This window comes from Asterias amurensis, chromosome 13, assembly GCF_032118995.1.
Source record: "Asterias amurensis chromosome 13, ASM3211899v1".
Lineage (NCBI taxonomy): Eukaryota > Metazoa > Echinodermata > Asteroidea > Forcipulatida > Asteriidae > Asterias > Asterias amurensis.
This window is the reverse complement of record NC_092660.1, coordinates 9013270-9032039: the sequence shown is the minus strand read 5'-3', so window position 1 is coordinate 9032039 and position 18770 is coordinate 9013270. Positions and strand designations below refer to the sequence as shown.

Here is an 18770-nt window from a genome sequence, read left to right as displayed (position 1 = left end):
ATTGGTTACGACTGCCAAAATACACCCCAGTTTTGACATTTTGTATCCTTGCTGAGCAAGTTACTAGACCTTTTTTTTGCTTCTTCCTTGGGAGGGGGTGTGATGGGAGCTTCCGCTTGGGTCTCATAAACCTGACAAAGCTGTGATACCACAACAATTTAATAGATGTTAGTTTACTAAACTTATAAGGTTTTTTTTTTCCACAGCAAAGTTTTCGAAGCCTATAGGGTAAAAAACATCATGTTTCTCAAAGATACCATAAGATACTTTTGGTTAGTAAGCAGATTCCATAAGCTAATTTAATTTTCTCATTTTGCAGCAGCATCTACAGAGATGGTGTTTCTAGTGTATGAGACGCTTGGAGAGTACCTAACCGACTTTGCTCTCAGTGATGGCATGGAAGACCAAATAAAGTGAGTTACAATGATTATGAAGTTTGCCTTTCCTGTATGTTGTTTCCCCAAATATAATAGTTTCAATTTTAAGTAAAAGGTGGAATGTTAGTCATATTGGATTTCAAAATGATTCTCTCTCTGTTGACTAAAACATGTTTATCATTGACGTTCTCTATGGATTTTGAACAATGGTAAAATTCTATTTAGTTCAAAATGTAATTTTTATTTTAAGCTCTCGCAAACAAGTGTTTTTAAATACTTCTAAAAAGCCAAATTTGTCAATTCTGTGTGAATTTGTCATAATACTGCTAATGCTTATGACTGTTTTTTGTAAACTGTACATTTCGGCTTGTAGCCGCTGTAGTGCAGTATTTTTTTATAAACCATTATTTATAATAATTTTTAAAAACTAGCATCTTTAAACAATAAAAACTAAAGGAGATTCAAATTGTTCTACATTTTTGTATAGATTTCTAATCAACAGGGCATATCAAAGGCAACCAGTGCTTATACTACAACTAACATCTTTATAACAGAGGAGGCTATTGGATAGAAATTTTATTACACAATTTCATTTTTTGGCGAATTATCAAAGTATTATGGTCTGTGTATTGTATTTTCCCCAAACGCAGAGAACTAAATAGTACGAGTAATGAGACAACAACGCCAGTCTTGAATTCAGCCGTTGTGTCAGCCTCTGCAAGGAACCAAGACCAAGATGTCAAGACGTTTCAGGAGGGCGAGGAGGCACTGCTCATCATGAAGCATACCAATGTAGGTTTTTTTTTACTTGAAAAAATATAGTGACTTTATAGTATGGCAGTTTTTTTTTGCTGTGGTTTTCTAAGGAAATTTGTGTGAATAATTATATTCTACTTTTAAAGCATCTTTCCAACCATATGAATTTCATGACAAACGCTTGTTATATCCCAAGAAGTGCCCGATTCAATAGACTGTTGTCCCTGTAACAGCCTGAAATAACAATGATTGATTGATTGATTGATTGATTGATTGAATTTATTCAGAAAAAAATGTGTCCAAAAAACATACACAACGAGAAAAGACGATGAAACAAGATTAACCAAAATAGAACACAAGAAAAAAAAGACTGCACAAAATTATCCAGGGATAACCCCAAAACACCAATATTTTATATTTTAGGCTTATTTTCATTGGGTTCCTTTCAACATAATGTTTTCAAAGAAAGTATAAACAATTTAGTTATTAAACTTTTATCTTGTGATGTTCAACAGGCCAGCGTAAATGGAAATGTGACTTGCGTCTTCTGGAACGCCTCAGAAAGGTAATTGAAATTTTATCGATATAATCAATTCAATTTTTTTTTTTCAATTCAACGAACATTTATTACCACAAAGGGTAATCACTTAATAAAAAACAAAACAATAGATACAATAAAACTAATACGTGGAGGCATTACCCAGGAAGCCGAAGCTTATAAACGGAATGCCTTAAACAAACAAAAATAGACTCAATCAATATCATCGATAAAGGGAGGTTTTGATGTTTGGTAGTCACTGTTAAAATTAAGATAAATAAAAAGGTAAGAAGTCATACAGCAACATTCGATAGTAAAAAAACGTTTTGAGCATTATTTCACTGCAAGAGCTACATACTGTGTTTACTGAACTATGCCTTTAAGTGCATTTTGTCACTCCCTTTCTTGTGGGAAAGTGTTACATTGTCACTAAGTATACTTCCATCATTCCATGTGTTGGTTATGTTGTCATTTAGCTTCAGAGAAAGACTCAGCTGGGGTAAAAACATTAGTTTGTTTAAAAAATATTTGCATTTATACCACAGATTATTTTTGTTGGTGGCAGTTTGCAAAAGATGATTCTCTTTTATTTCCCTCATCTTTTGTTTAGTAAAGAAAAAATGGATCGCTCTTTGCTAACTTGACTTTATTTTGTGTACTCTTGTAAAAGAGACATTGGCAATGTTTCCTGAGATAAGGATATTGTGCAAAATCATCCAATACTTTAATAGACAATTTTAAATCATTCATAAAGTTCATCAGAAATGGGGTTGATTTACTCTGGGTCCGCCTGACGCTTATTGTTTTGTATTTTATTCTGTGTAATATGATTGTTTGTATTGCAATGTTTTTACTAATTTCTACTTTTTTAACTGTTGTGTATTTTTAAAAAACCATATTGCTATTTTTCTCATGTTTTTTAATCCTGCATTTTAATGTTTTTCTTGACTGTACAGCGCTTTGAAACAGTGTTAAAGTGCTTTATAAATGCATTTAAGTTAAGTTAAGTTAAGTTAAGTTCATTTATCTCCTCTACAAACTACCTTTGGGGCCTACATAAATATTTCTGAAGGAAAGTTTTGCTTTTCTTGGTTACAGTCTTGGTAGGTCTGGTGGTGGGGCGTGGTCGGATGCAGGGTGTCGTCTGGTATCCAGTAACCAATCCCATAGTGTTTGTGCTTGCAGTCATCTGACTAATTTTGCCATACTCATGGACGTGTCTGGCACCCATGAAAGTGTAAGTGCTAAAACAACTTTAAACATTCCAAATATTAAAGTTTATACTGTGCAATTAAGAGCTCATGGCTAGCAATTAAGAGCACTGGATTCAAGCTCTGGTGTTTCTGATCAGCAGAGTTTAGGTTTCCCACCTGTTTCCTTAAAGGCAGTGGACACTATTGGTAATTACTCAAAATAATTATTAGCATAAAACCTTTCTTGGTCAATAAGTAATGGGGAGAGAATGATGGTATAAAACAATGTGAGAAACGGCTCCCTCTGAAGTGCTATAGTTTTCGAGAAAGAAGTATTTTCCACGAATTTGATTTCGAGACCTCAAATTTAGAACTTGAGGTCTCGAAATCAACCATCTAAACGCACACAACTTTGTGTGACAAGGGGTTTTTTCTTTCGTTATTATATCGCAAGTTCGATGACCGATTGAGCTCAAATTTTCACAGGTTTGTTATTTTATGCATATGTTGAGATACAGGAAGTGAGAAGACTGGTCTTTGACGATTACCAATAGTGTCCAGTGCCTTTAAGTAAGATACTCAACCACGAGCTTTGGTCCTTCGGACGGGATGTAAAGCTGTTGGTCATGTGTGATTGTTTTCACAGAGCTTGGGAAAGTACTGAGTATACAATGACACACATCGGTGTATATGAGTAGACACCAAAACTAAAATTACAGTCACAGTAATGGTAGTATGAGCAATAGTACAGTAACATTACAAAAACAAATTGTTTCTGTTTTACAGATTTCCGATACCCATAATAATATACTGACAGCTCTGACCTTAATTGGATGCTCTGTGTCTATCGTTTGTCTCGCTATCTCCATTTTCGCTTTCACATTTTTCAGGTAAGTCACACATCTAAGTAGGATGTTGAGTTTATTGATCAAATTCAATTTGCGAATTTATATATTTATTTATTTTTATTTGTCCATGTTCATTGATACCTCTTTTAGAATTTTCTTTTTTTCAATTTTGTTATAGTTTGGAAAGGAGTTGGGGAAATATATTTTACAATTAAACACTTGCCCTCAATGTCTTGCCTTGCCTTGCTTACTACTTAAAAATAGAACAGCTTTAAAGTAGACTTGCAGTGCAGCACCACAGTATACATTGGTGAATGAAAACCCTGTCTGAATTATACACGGTTGCCTAGTAGAGGCCCTTTATAATACACTTATTATCGGAGATTAAAAACGATCAGTAATGCCTTGAACATGGACTAAATTTGAGACAATTTCTGTTTCTTTGTACATTTGTGTTTTCAGGAACCTATGGAGTCTTCGAGTGACCATTCATCGTAATTTATGCATCAATCTACTCATTGCCAATGCACTGTTTCTAGTTGCAGTAGATAAGACACAAATTAAGGTACCTTTCACTTTAGTTTTGTACAATATAATCACTTAATATCAAAGTCCAACATTGTTAATAGTCAAAGACCTTTGCCCGATTTCATATGAGAAATAAATAAGAAATTTGATACAAGACTTGTTACATTTGAATGTAATTATTAGTACATATATAAGCCATTTCAAGAGTTTACAACTAAGATAATTTGAGATATACATGAAAGTAGCTTTTCAGGTATTTTTAAAAGCTGTTCACAGCTCTATTCTTTAAAGCCATTGGACCCTTTCGGTAAACAGTATTGTCCAAGCCCACACTTCGTGTATCACAACTTCTATATCAAATAACAAACCTGTGGAAATCTAGGCTCAATCGGACATCGGAGTCGGGAGAAAATAACGGGAAAACTTACTCCTGTTTTCGCGCGTTTCGCCGTGTCATGACATGTGTTTATAACAAATCCGTAATTCTCGTTAACGAGAATTTATATTGTTTTATCGTTTTCTCAAAAAGTAAAGCATTTCATGGACTAATATTTCAAGAGAAGTCTTTCACCATTACCTTCTGTAAACCCTGTAAATTATTTGTAAATCTGTGAACTTTTTTTTTTTTTCTGTACCGAAAAAGTCCAATGGCTTTAATTCTTTCATTCATTAAAGGTTGATTAAAAATCACAAGGCAGTCGAAGGCTGAATTGAGTGAAAGAATTTGCACCAGTGTAAAAACCAAACAATTATTAAAAAGATACAGGATCAACAAATAATCTGAGGGGGAAAACAATACAAAAAAGTTCAGATAATAGTAAGTATGCTCCAGCATTAATCAATTTAATAATTGAGCTCTAACAAAAAGGGTAAAGGGGTAAGCTGAATCCACAGGGGGGGGGGGCCTTGATGTCTGACTGTAATCTTTAGCCTTGTGAGTCAGGAGGAAAAAAAAACAAAAAAAAAACATGTCAAGTAAGATTGAATGAGTAAGAAATAATCAGATGAACTCTTTCAAGTAGTATTTTAAAGACAGCTTTACTGAAGGTTTTCAATTCTTCTTCTTATTTTTTGTCAGGTTCTTTGCTCCATAGTAGCTGGTCTTCTCCACTATAGTTTCCTGGCTGCTTTTGTTTGGATGTCACTGGAGGCAATCCAATTCTACGTGATGCTCGTACACGTCTTTTCTACTCAGTCCAGATATTGGCCATACTACCTTGCTGGATATGGTATGACTTTAACTTTTGTTATTATAATGGTTTATTCACTTCATGAAAACTGATTAACACTTTGGTGCACAGACTAAACAAAATTAAAAAAAAAAACGTGTGTTTGGTGGTCGTTAGGGTTAAAAAGACACCTGCAGTAAAAATATTGAATTATAGTATCTAATGTACAAAAGGTAGTTTTTAATATGATAAAAAGCAGAAAACATAAAAATGCACATTACACAAATTAAATAATTGCAAGTAAAATTGACCAAGAATTACACAAAAAGATAAACTTGTCATGTAACAAGCATTCATCAGGAGAATCAGTTAATATGGGTGTGGTCAATCCAGGATGGGTCAATACAGGGTGTGGTCAATCCAGGGTGTGGTCAATCCAGGGTGTGGTCAACCCAGGGGATGCAAATGATGTTAACTGGCTGACCTCTTCCAGGCATAGATTATCAAGTTCCTGCAAAACTGTTGATGTCCGTGTCCCCATATCCTCCATCCCTTCTTGGTGTCCCCCAACCCCATTTGAAAAGAACTTTGAGATTGGAAACAACTAAAAATAAATGTTACATTTAGTAGTTTTTATAACTGTTTCCTATTACATCAAAATAAAAATAAAAAAAAAAATAAAAAAAAAACTATTTAGAAAGGGGACAAGGTATTTGTTTTTTTTACACCAAGGTCGGTTTACCTTGTAAAAATGAGGTGGTGGCATTACAAGCATGCCAAAAAGGGCTTGTTTAAAAAAAAAATGAGATATAATCATTCTGTGTTTTGTAGTTGATATTCAGAATTACACTTTAAGAGCTTGTTTAGTTTAATATGTGCAACTTGAGCATATTAATTTTGATGCAATACAAATACTCCAGATTGGTATTTTAATTATAATCCTTTGTCTGTGTTATAATTTCAGGTGTCCCAGCGATTATTGTTGGTGTTTCGGCAGGCATCAACCCATCGGGCTATGGTACTGATAAATAGTAAGTAAATAACACTGACACTTTATGCAATTGGTATCCATGAAAAGGAGCGCCACTTCAAAGTTTATAATTTTTGTTGTATTTTTCACCAGACGATCCTAATATTTAATGTTATTGATGCACTATGAAGGCATGAATTTAACAATGAACCGCAAGACTGTGGCCAGTGATTTTTTTTACCTTAGACCAGTAAACTTCAGACCAGACAAGTTCGGTGGACTTATGTTTTTCAACTGAATATTTGAATACCTTAACTATGTATTATCATCAATATTCTTATTTTCAAATGTTGAACTTGATTGCGTTGAGAGAAGTATACTTGCCCAATTAGACAAATTAGACCAAATTGTCTTAATTAGTGCTTGTTTAAATAAAAATAGTAGTACAATGTTAAAGGCAGTGGACAATATTGGTAATTACTCAAAATAATGATTAGTATAAAACCTATCTTGGTGACGAGACGTTGATGGTATAAAACAATGTGAGAAACGGCTCCCTCTGAAGTGCCATAGATTTCGAGAAAGAAGCAATTTTCCACGAATTTGATTTCGAGACCTCAAGTTTAGAACTTGAGGTCTCAAAATCAACCATCTAAACGCACACAACTTCGTGTGACAAAGGTGATTTTTTCTTTCATTATTATCTCGCAACTTTGATGACCGATTGAGCTCAAAATTTCACAGGTTAGTTATTTTATGCATATGTTGAGATACACCAACTGTGAAGGTTAGTCTTTGACAATTACCAATAGTGTCCACTGCCTTTAACTATGAAGGTATCAAGTTCTGGTAAGGTACATACTTTGAGCTATTATTTTGTCCCATGGTGATGTTTGATTTGGACAAACTTTAATTTGTTTGGCTGAACACTCATTGACTTATTGTTCCTACATTTATTTGGACCTAGTTGCTGGTTATCAACAGAGGACTATTTCATCTGGAGTTTTACTGGACCAGTCGCTGCCATTATTGTTGTAAGTGCAACACAGAGGACTGGATTCTCTAGCCAAGAATAAACTATAAAATGATAGTAAACTTGTGGGTACAACCATGTAACAATTCTCTTTTGAGGGACTATTGGCTCCAAAAAAGAGCTGGGGTTGGTCTGGACTATTCAAAAAGTATGTTTTGATCGTCTTCAGGAGAGATAATGAAAAAAAATAAAAAATCTCGAGCCGTTATCAGGCTTATTATTCTTCCCAAAACTCCATCTCAAACAAGTCACTGTCTTCATGTGCTCATGACACATTTGATTTGTTTCACTGTCTTTACCATGTTGAACTGACTGGTCAGCCAATTAACCATGATATCCTATACTGGATGACCAAACCACATGTCCTAGTGGGGTTGTCAATCAAGAGGGATCAAGGATTTGGTCCGGAGGGGGCAGAAAAAGAAAGACTAGTTTGAATGAATAAGAGAGACATCAATGAAATTGAAGGCTTGTTTGTGAAACTGAATAAATTGTCCCTGAAATTGACTTGGGGGAAACCTTTGGTATAGTTTATAGTCTGTAAGATACTTTACAGCCTTTTAATTTTTCAAATTATTTTGTTACATGGATTCATGCATTTTTTTCCAGTGAATTGTTCAATCTTTATTTTTTGTGTAAAGTTTTGCCTGGTTTAATTTGTAATAATATCATTTTAGCATTTGTTTTGCTTTTTATATTTGTTTTATATATATATTTTTAATAACAGTGCATTTGAGCAATGTTTTGGATATATGGCACTACATAAATGCTGTTATACTATTATTATTTTTGTTATTATTAAGAGAATTATTTGTCCTTGTTCCTGCAGGCCAACGTGGTATTGTTGATTGTATCTCTTCATAAGGCATATTCCTCTAGGTCTTCAATCAGTAAGGGTGTGGCTCAGAACAACGACATCAGGTAAGATAACACTTTCTTTACTTTTAGGGCAATGTCACACCATCAAATAAGACTTGTGTGAGTTTGATTTGAATAATGTCTGGGCCAAAATTCATAGCTCTCGATGCCTATAAGCAGAACATTGCTTAACATTGCTTAATAATGTTCTGCTTAGCAGAAATGAGTAGGAAACCTGTATTGGCTGGTAACCTTAAATCTGGTAAGCATAATTTTGTTATGCTGAGCTACTTTATGTGCTTGGTGGTTCTGGTGGCACAAAGACTTGCCTAATAACAAGTTACGAGAAATGGCTTCTCCTTCTCGTATGCAACGGGAGATGAGATACTTTTTTTTCACTTTCATAAGGACTCTATCTATTGGAAAATGAGTGTGTCTTAAAACTGATCACAACATTTGGAGACTATCATTAAAGGCCCTGGACACCATTGGTAATTTAATACTGAAATCCGTGTAATATGATTGTTTGTAATGCATCGTTTTTACTAAAAAAAAATTCTACTTTTTTTAACCGTTGTGTATTTAAAAAAAAACATATTGCTATTTTTGCTCATGTTTTTTAATCCTGCATTTTAATGTTTTTCTTGAGTGTACAGCATTTTGAAACAGTGTTAAAGCGCTTTATAAATGCATATAAGTTAAGTTAAGTTAAGTTAAGTTAAACAATTGTTAGCACAAAAACTTACTTGATCGAGCAATGGAGAGCTGTTGATAGTATAAATCATTGTAATAAATGGCTCCCTCTACAGTAATGTAGTTTTTGAGAAAGAAGTAATTTCTCATTAAAATATTTAATTGATCATGCGTGAGGTCTCAAAATCAAGCATCTGAAAGCACACAACTTTGTGTGACAAGGGTGTTTTTTCTTCCATTAGTATCTTACAACTTCAACGTCCAATTGAATTGAAATTTCACAGGTTTATTTTATGCATATGCCTCAAAGACTGGTCTTTGACAATTACCAATAGTGTCCAGTGTCTTCGATAGGAGTGTTTCTGTATAAATATCTCACAACACTCTAGAAATAGTTCCTTGTTCTGACACTCGTAGCAGATATCTTTCTCAGTTTTTAAGGATTTGTTTGAAATAAATGTTGCACTCTGAATATTTGTATTTCTTAACTCCTAGGCCTTGGATTAAAGGAGCCGCTACTCTTTTGTTTCTTCTTGGCATCACATGGGGCGTTGGGTTTCTCTTCATCAATGGAGAGTCCCTGGTTTTTGCATACATCTTCAATGTTCTCAACTCACTTCAGGTAAAGTTTCAAATAACTCATTTATATGCAAAGAGAGAGAGAGAGGGGGTGGGGTGCAGAGAAATATTGAAATTTTAAAAATTTAGGCATTTAATAATATAGAAATAATATGTACCTCAAGGATGACGGTATTTCACATTACGGATTTTCCATTTTGCTTTGTTTCCTTTCAGGGTCTGTTCATTTTTGTTTTCTATTGCCTCGGCAACGAGCGTGTCAATACAGAAATGCGGAAGTGCATCACGCGCCAGAAGTGGCTGCCGAGCAGCATTCGGGAACGCTACGGCAAGCATGTCTCCTCTACAAGTACCACGGTAACCATTCGTTTACATGTATCAATCTTTTTCAAGTGTGAGGAAGTTCCATCGGTTTGGTTGAGGGTTGTTTCTGGCCTTCAAACTTTGTGACCCCAGTTCGTATCCTGCTAGGGCCACTGAGAGGATTGGGTGTTCAGTCCCTAACCTACTGTGTGGTTTTTCCCTAAAATGTATTTTATTTGGGTTTTCCTCCGACATCTAAAACAGAAACTTCCTTTCTTGTCTTCTCTTCTCTTCTTCTCTCGTTTTGCTTTTCTGAAAGTCCTTGGCCTCACAACCAGAATTGATGTGGAAATATGGTTATAAAAAAAATTCACAAGTACCCTTGGCTAGTTTAAAGGCAGTCAGGAACATGGGTTGACTGTATGTTACATGACTGTTAAGACTAGTTTTCAATGGTTGATCAAATAGCACTTGAGACGTGTTGGCAAGCTCAGCACTAACTTCTCTATGTTGTATCAAACAAACTATTTTAACCAAGGCAATTTATCTTTCAGTCATTTCTATTTTAATGTCATTTTATTTCAGAGCCAGGCAAAGGGAATTACAGCGAGCAAGCGTCAGAAGTGCCGTAATGAAATTTACCACGGTATGTATAATCAGAATTGTACACCATTTTAACGTTGGGTTAGAGGCTTGTAATTTTCCCCAACTTTAATGCAGACTTTATCTTTTTGAAAATGAGTGCATCACATAACTCAGTTTGACTTTGGAGCCCCAATTTAACCTCTGAATATTCATTGTTTTTTTTACCTTTCTGCTCTTTTTGTTGTTGCTATTAACTTGTCAGTGAATCAAATTATGCACACACACCATTTTAACATGTTATTAGAGACGTATACTTTTCCCCACTTTCTTGCAGACTCTTTCTATTGATATGAGTGCATCACAAAACTCCATTTGTAATGGGAGCCCCACTTTAACCTTAAGATATTCAGTATTACCTTTTTCTGATTTTTGTTTGTTTCTTACTTTGCAGTAAATCAAAACGCACCTACTACTAAATTCACCTCCACCCTTGACGAGGGTCACATGGACACAGACAGTGGAGTCAGCTTCACAAACCCCGTTGTCAATGTGCAGATGGTTGACGACGACGTGGTCACCACGGTCACGGACGATGGGAACAACCCAAACGGTGAGGAGCAGAACGTAGAGAACAACTCGTGGCTTTACAAAGACGATGGAGCATGTAAATTCGCCATGACAAATAAAAATTCTCAATCAGCGAGTAGCGGTATGGAGTACCCCGAAGTTGATTACGAGTAGAATTTCTTGAGAAGGTACAGCAAATATTTTACCTTTTTCTGGGGGGGGGGGGGTGGGGAAAACAGCTTTCAAGGACTATGAGATTTGATAGACAGCGTTAAGAGGGAGCATCCAAATGACAGAGTTTCCAAATTTGCTATTCAAAAATCGTAAGTCATCGTTTAAAGATTCGGAGTACCCTGAAGTTGATTACTAGTAGAATTCCTTGAGAAGGTGGCGACAGGAAACTGTTGTATGTAGAGGGGACAGCTTTCAAGGATAGTGGAGACTTGACTGACATCTTTAGGCGGGACTGATGCTTTTAGATGCAGGGTAATTGTACAGCTACTGGTTGAATAATCTAATCAGAACATCCATGGAATATCAGTAAACATTTCTCGTGGCCTTGTCTTAAAAGAACCTATTGCACAAGTGTTGGGACATCTTAATAACAGGCGACAGAAATATCACCACGGCGTCTTGGGAGACTTAGGAAACCAATGAGGCCCAATCTCATGGAGCTGTTTTAAAGGGAAGGTACACTATTGGTAATTGTCAAAGACCAGTGTTCTCACTTGGTGTATCTCAACATATGCATAAAATAACAAACCTGTGAAAATTTGAGCTCAATTGATCACCGGAGTCGGGAGAAAATGATGAAAAGAAAAAACACCCTTGTTGGACGAATTTGTGTGCTTTCAGAAAGGAATAAAAGACTTCTAGCTAGAAGTCTTTTATTATTTTAGTGCGAAATTACCTCTATTTCAAAATCTTTGCTACTTCAGAGGGAGCCGTTTCTCATAATGTTTTATACAATCAACAGCTCTCCAATGCTCGTTACCAAGTCAGTTTTTAAGTTAATATTTGTTTTGAGTAATAACCAAACGTGTACCTTCCCTTTAAGGCAAAGTATACCTCCACTGTTTGATTGTTTTAGTTCCATAGAGGTATACAATAAAACTGACATGTGAACAATTCATTTCAAAAATGTGGTTCCCATAATAGGAATATATAACCTGAGAAAGGTTACCGCAGTAACTTTTTCAGATTCAACCTTTTTGGGGCATAAAAACCTTTTTACATAACCACTATGACCACATTACTTCAAAATGAGCCGTTTCTCAACATGCTTTGTACTATTGAAAGCTTCTGTAGGCTACTAACACAAAAAAAAGTATTGCTATTGATTTTGTGAGTGATAACCAATCGTATACCTTCCGAAATATTGTTACAAATCTTCAGTTGAGCAAACATTAAGCAAGATGCCAGTCACAGATTGAACATGTTGTCATTGTACATGTATTGTAACTGGTAACCTTATTCTTGTGCGCATTTCTTGTTGCGCTGAGCTACTCTTTTGTGCTTAAGCAGCTGTAAGAAATTGGGCACTGGTTTGTACCTTGAGCTGGTGTTAGGAATCCTTAATGTGTATAGTATAAGAAGTATTTAAGTGTTGTAAATATGTGTACAAACATTATTGAATTTTTTGTGGACACTCACTGACTTTGTGTAGAGATACTTGCTTGGTTGGTGGTAGGCGAGGTGTCTGGTAGACAAGGTGCCCTTGAAACTACTCTACCTCAGACAAACTCATGATCAGAGCAGAATTCTAAGGGAATTGGTAGTTATTTATTTATTTGTCAAACAAAAGAAGTGCTTTTAAGCTTGTAAATAGACAATGAATGTGTGAATAAATGTGTACTTTGGGGTGTAGGATCATCCCACATAATGGTGATTAAGCAGCTAGAAATATTGTTGGAAGATGTGATACCGTTATATATCTGTCACTATAACAGGCAACTACTGTCTGGTTTTTAGCCGTGTGTATTCGTCAAATTTTGGCAGAAAATGTGTACAAGGCTATGAGCCTTGTGTACAAGCACTTATCAAATTTGTGCACTTGTCAAATTTATGCCTGAAGATGTGTAAAAGGCCTCATGTTGAATGAGGGTTAGCTGGTCTCTACTCTTACAGCGGGAAACCAGCCAAGGATTGCAATACATGTTAAATAAGAGTTAGCTGGTCTCTACTCTTACAGCGGGAAACCATCCAAGGATTGTAATACATGTTGAATGAGAGTTAGCTGGTACTGTATAGTTGTCATTTTTGTCTGAAAATGTATACAAGGCGCAATTTTTGTCTGAAAATGTATACAAGGCTATAGCCTTGTGTACTTGTCAATTTTTGCCTTGTGTTCTTGTCAATTTTTGTATGGAAATGTGTACAAGGCTATAGCCTTTTGTACCTGCAATTTTTGCCTTGTGTTCTTGTCAATTTTTGTATGAAAATGTGTACATAACATGATTTGCGCGCATACCGCCGAGCAAAACCTTTGTGTTTTGGCAGCCAGCTAGAAAGTGTACGCAATCTTACTATGACTACGCATCTCAGTGCCCGGCTATGGCCTTGTGTACTTGTCAATTTTTGCCTTGTGTTCTTGTCAATTTTTGTCTGAAAATTTTTTTCTGAAAATGCGTACAGTAGGCTTGTGTACACATCAAATTTTACCCTTGCAAAAGAAAATATACATCAATAAGATCTTTGGATTAGTGTCGTATTGCTTTTACTGCTTAACTTGAGAATCTATTGAGTACAATCTTTATAACGATCACAACAAAATTGTCCAGTTGTCATAACAAATTAATGCGATTAAGTTTTACAAATACACATAATTCATACACTTGGTTCTGTTATCATTAATAAAATGGGGAGAAGGGGGAGAGGGTGAAACAATTTAATCAAGCCCTTCTTTCTGAATAAAACCTGGTGATTGTCCAGATTGTTCATATCGCCAAAATCAAGGTTTCACATCATAATTTTGCTTGACAATACTAACTTTTTTTTAAGGGGACAGAAAGGGCTAGGTCACTTTCTGTGTCCTTAAAGGCACTGTACACGTTTGGTAATTGTCAAAGACCAGTCTTCTCACTTGGTGTATCCCATCATAAGCATAAAATAACATGCCTGTGAATATTTGGGCTCAATCGATCATCGAAGTTGCGAGAAAATGATGAAAGAAAAAACACCCTTGTTGGACGAATTTGTGTGCTTTCAGATAGGAATAAAATACTTCTAGCTAGAAGTATTTTATTATTTTAGTGGGAAATTATCTCTTTCTCAAAAACTACGTTACTTCAGAGAGAGTCGTTTCCCACAATGTTTTATACTATCAACAGCTCTCCAATGCTCGTTACCAAGTCAGTTTTTAAGTTAATATTTGTTCTGAGTAATTACCAAATGTGTACCTTCCCTTTAATAGTAACACAAGTACCTTCAACTCTATAAACAGAAAAGTAAACAAGTAACTTCTTGTACATTCCTGGGCCTTTTTCTGGCCGGCAAGATTTTGTACTGGTTATATGGGGAATGTACTCTTGATGTATAACTTCCACATAACTTTAAGATCCATAAAAAAGTAACAGCTGAACAAATTCTGAGATGTAAATTCCCTTCATATCAAAAAGTTCGTAAAAAAATCATCAAAGAAATGTCAGATTTGATGATTTGTTCTATCGGGTTGAGAAACATTGTGCCCGCAGGAAAGTCCAGGCTCTTTTGTAAACATGTAGTGTCACAGATCTGCTAAGCAGATTACTTTCAAGGCCTGTTTTTCTTACATTTTTTTTCTTCTCCAAATAAAATCACATAATTTTACTCTCGGTTAGCACCAATAAACGTTTTCATCACACAACAACATACGTTTCTAAAAGCATGCAATTTACTGTGCAATGACAGCAAGACAAAGGCTTCCCACTTATTTTCACTGCGTACAAGTAAACCATTACACATTGGCAGGCGCAAATATTCTACCAACAAAACACCTTAAATTTCTTCGAAATGTGCATTATTTAACAAACACCATGCAGAACTTTATATATGTTTCACAAACTAAATTATCTACAAAAATTACATATTTCTACAGTCTCTATAAATTTCTCAGCATTTTTTTTTTTCTTCTTCGTAAAATCTACAACCTTTTTTTGTTCGATCATCTACATGTACAATAACCAATATACACATCTAGTTTAGGCCTAGCTGCCGCTGCATATGGCCTCCATTTTTTTTATAGCAAATTCTTGTCGGCGTTCACTCACTTTTTGCACTATAAGACCAGCTCATTTACAAAATATAGATTGCCTTGACACGTACAAAAGATTTCATTCTATTAACACACACTGGGAATGGTCTACAAGTATTTCACTCAATTTTCTGTCGCAATCTTTTTCAAAACAAGTTCAAAATTTTAGATCAAATATTTCTGATTGCTTTTCAATTGTTCAATGCTCTAAACGAAAAATAGAAAAAAGTTCAAAAACATCCTCAAAGGAATTTTTTTTCTGAGTTTTCAACAAATGGGGGTATGTACATTTCATTTTACATCATAAATCAAGGAAAAATAGGTGTAATCTGTGACTATTTGAGAACCAACAAGGTTGTCTGGCAACAATTTGTCCTGAAATTTAACGGAATAATTTACATCAATTCTGAAGAAAAAAAAATCAATTCTGAAAAAACAAAAACATTTTTGATACCATCATTTTCTGGGCCAACAAAAGTTTGCCAGATCAGGGGGAAAAAAAGCAGGAAAAAAACACATTTTTGTTCTCTCTAATGCAACTGCTTACAAACAGCTGTGGGGAGGGGGGGGGGGGGTGGATTTCATTGAAATCAAAGGAACTTATACATAAATTGTTGAGGGATTGCAGCATATTTACAGTTGGTAATATTTACAAATCTCAACTAATAGAACTTACAATACTTGATTTCTTTTTGTCACAGCAAACACATCTTCATTTACATAATTATTTGCACTTTCTGTGCGGAAAACAGAGACCCCCAAAAAAGTATTATATAAAGAAGATGACACTTACAGAATCACACAAACACAATCTATGTACATAAACTGAATATACATGTAGTACTCATTGACCAATCAGCCTTCCCTGACCTCTGAAGTTGAACTCATGAATATGCATGAGAACAGACTTATTTCATATAAATGTACATGTACAATATCAAGGTTATATGAAAGTCCATGCAACACTGGTTGTCTCCAAAGCGTACATGTGTAGTGTCCATATAGAGCTGAAGTTGTCAAGGCTGGGACTAGCGTCGTGCACAAACAAAGACAGTTCTTTGCATCAACAGGATCTGTACCTATTCAAAGGTACATGTATAGTCACCTTTGACCCCTGTTCACCCTTGAGGTGTAGTCTCTTATACCAGCAGGTGTTGAAGAGAAGTAGAAGGAGTCTCTTACACCAACATTCTATACTGATCATCTTTTGTCCTGATTAATGACATGACTTTAACTGCTACCACAAGGCATAGGAGTGGAGACTACACATTACTTCTCTACATACACCGATCTGCTAATTCTGACGATTGGAAGGATTTTTTCATGCAGCTATTCAAGGCTTCTTATATAAGTGTTTCTCTTCTGGGGGACAAATTTGAGATGCCAAGAAACTCCACCCCGGAGTTACTGTCTGCAGCATCCTCATCATTGGGTCTGTATTCCTCGAGAGGTGACCACTGGCCAACCTTCTTGGAGTCGCTATTCATCCTCGCTACTTTTTTCTTAGGAACTTTAGGGGATCTTGGAAGATCAGGCAAGCTGCTTTTCTTGGTCACGTTGGGGTGTTGTCCACCGTCGTCAGATTCCACGTTTAGCAGGTCCGGCAGGCTGCGGAAATTCCCACTTTTCTGTTGCTGTTGTTGCTTTGATGGTGGTGGTGGGGGTTGCTTATATACTGGGGGCTCGGTCGGTGACTGGAGTAGTGGTCGGATCTCGTTGGGACTCGCTGGCGAATTGCTGGAACTGTGGGTCCGTCTTGGGATGGGAGTTGGGGTGCTCTGCTGGCTGTCAGAGCTATTGGCTGCTTCCTGGGCCATCTCCATGTGTGCATCCTCCAATTCTAGTCCGATACCTTCATCGGACAGGCGAGGGTTGCCCCCTTTGTTTGCTGGGTTGTATTTTACTGTTACGTACTCTCCTATAATACAAACAAAATAGTTAAAATATGACATGTTAGAAATCAAACATTGGATCACCGACACCAAATTTCAAAGTGCTGCCTTGTTGACAAAAGCAATATCAGGCTCGATACTTAACAGAGAAAATGGAAGTAACTTTCTTCATGCCCCATGTCACTGACTTTTTAAAAGTTCCAATAAAGTTTGTTCATATACATGTATCTCAGAGAGATGACGTTTTTTTAAAGGGTGAATCGCCTTGCCCTTATAAGAAAGAAGTACATGTATCAGGCCTGAAATACACCAATGGGATGGCTTTGATGCTAACTGACTTACGCCTAAAATAAATAACTTTGCTTGATAAGTTTTTGTAGAACACAGCTCTTTGAACTGGTACACCAAACCTATGTCTCCCAGGTTTCTAACAAAGGCCTGTGATGCCCTATCGGCCGAGGTCTGACCCAGAGGCTAGTGTAAGGTGCTTCCTTCGTGAGATCAATGCCATCAAAATGACCAAAGAAACACTGACTATTACAAACTATTGAGTAAAACTGAGCATGATACAAGGTGACTCCGATGGATCATACATGTACATGCAGTCAGTGCGACCATGGTGTCTTGGATTTGACCATGCACAATTTTAATAACGCTTGCACAATTTCAATAATGCTTGCCCGATTAAAATTTCAATAAGCTAACTGTAGTCTTCGTGACTTTGGTGCCACCAGCTAAATCAGAACCCTGGGAGGTGTATTCTGCTTTGTGTAAGGGGTCGACCCGGAACACCACTAGGAATGCTGCATTTACATGTAGGTGCACGTAAAAAAAAGAAGAAAAAAAAGCTATCATCCAATGATCTGCCGCCTCAGGAATGGCACTTTCTGAGAGTATGCAAGGGCCAATAAACATTTTCTGCAAATTATGCTTGAGTAGTTTTGAGAAGAATGAAAGGCCTTGAGTAAACATTTTTAGAGGATTTGGTAGGGTTAAAGCATAGAGGCTTCCTCCATGGTTAAAGGCAGTGGACACTATTGGTAATTACTCAAAATAATTATTAGCATAAAACCTTAAATGGTAACGAGTAATGGGGGAGAGGTTGATAGTATAAAACATTGTGAGAAACGGCTCCCTCTGAAGTGACGTAGTTTTCAAAGAGAAGTAATTTTCAACAAATTTGATTTCGAGACCTCAAGTTTAGAATTTGAGGACTCGAAATCAAGCATCTGAAAGCACACAACTTCGAGTGACAAGGGTGTTTATTCTTTCATTATTATATCGCAACTTCGATGACTGATTGAGCTCAAATTTTCACAGGTTTGTTATGCATGGTGAGATACACCAAGTGAGAAGACTGGTCTTTGACAATTACCAAAAGTGTCCAGTGTCTTTAAGGAACTAGACCGACCAAAGTGGTACTTGAAAGGAGTCCAACAGTAATCAACAAAGTATGAAAAATGTTAGTACAAATCGAACCCACAATGTGCAGTTAATCTGTTCCATGGTTTTGTGGTAGGTCTTAATTTTAATTGAATGTGTACAAATTTAGTACAAACAGTTAAACTCAACGATAAAAAGACAACTTGGCTAAAGTTTCATGAAGCTCACTAAAATTGATCATGATTGACCGAACATTTTTACCCCCAT

At 36.1% G+C, this 18770-nt stretch overlaps 2 protein-coding genes across 10 annotated transcripts in view; one reads left to right on the top strand and one right to left on the bottom strand.

The window, feature by feature from the left end:
- The window catches only part of LOC139946430 (latrophilin-like protein LAT-2), a 67069-nt gene extending 55893 nt beyond the window's left edge, over positions 1-11176 (top strand). Inside the window, exons 17-30 of the mRNA XM_071944077.1 lie at positions 320-413; positions 1028-1169; positions 1649-1698; positions 2770-2908; positions 3651-3754; positions 4175-4277; positions 5319-5469; positions 6374-6440; positions 7347-7413; positions 8242-8333; positions 9459-9585; positions 9759-9899; positions 10431-10491; positions 10882-11176. Coding sequence (XP_071800178.1) covers positions 320-413; positions 1028-1169; positions 1649-1698; positions 2770-2908; positions 3651-3754; positions 4175-4277; positions 5319-5469; positions 6374-6440; positions 7347-7413; positions 8242-8333; positions 9459-9585; positions 9759-9899; positions 10431-10491; positions 10882-11171 — 1628 coding nt within the window. The 3' untranslated portion in view covers positions 11172-11176. The remainder of the gene's footprint in view (positions 1-319; positions 414-1027; positions 1170-1648; positions 1699-2769; positions 2909-3650; positions 3755-4174; positions 4278-5318; positions 5470-6373; positions 6441-7346; positions 7414-8241; positions 8334-9458; positions 9586-9758; positions 9900-10430; positions 10492-10881) is intronic.
- Positions 11177-13605: 2429 nt separating this feature from the next.
- The window catches only part of LOC139945937 (adhesion G protein-coupled receptor L2-like), a 95233-nt gene continuing 90068 nt past the window's right edge, over positions 13606-18770 (bottom strand). For 5 of the 9 annotated variants that reach the window (XM_071943465.1, XM_071943469.1, XM_071943472.1 and 2 more), the window contains one exon: positions 13607-17146. In XM_071943465.1, the coding sequence (XP_071799566.1) occupies positions 16572-17146 (575 nt within the window). In that variant the 3' untranslated portion in view covers positions 13607-16571. Of the gene's footprint in view, positions 17147-18770 lie in introns of all 9 variants that reach the window. The other 4 variants (XM_071943468.1, XM_071943471.1, XM_071943470.1 and 1 more) reach the window with 2 other exon arrangements.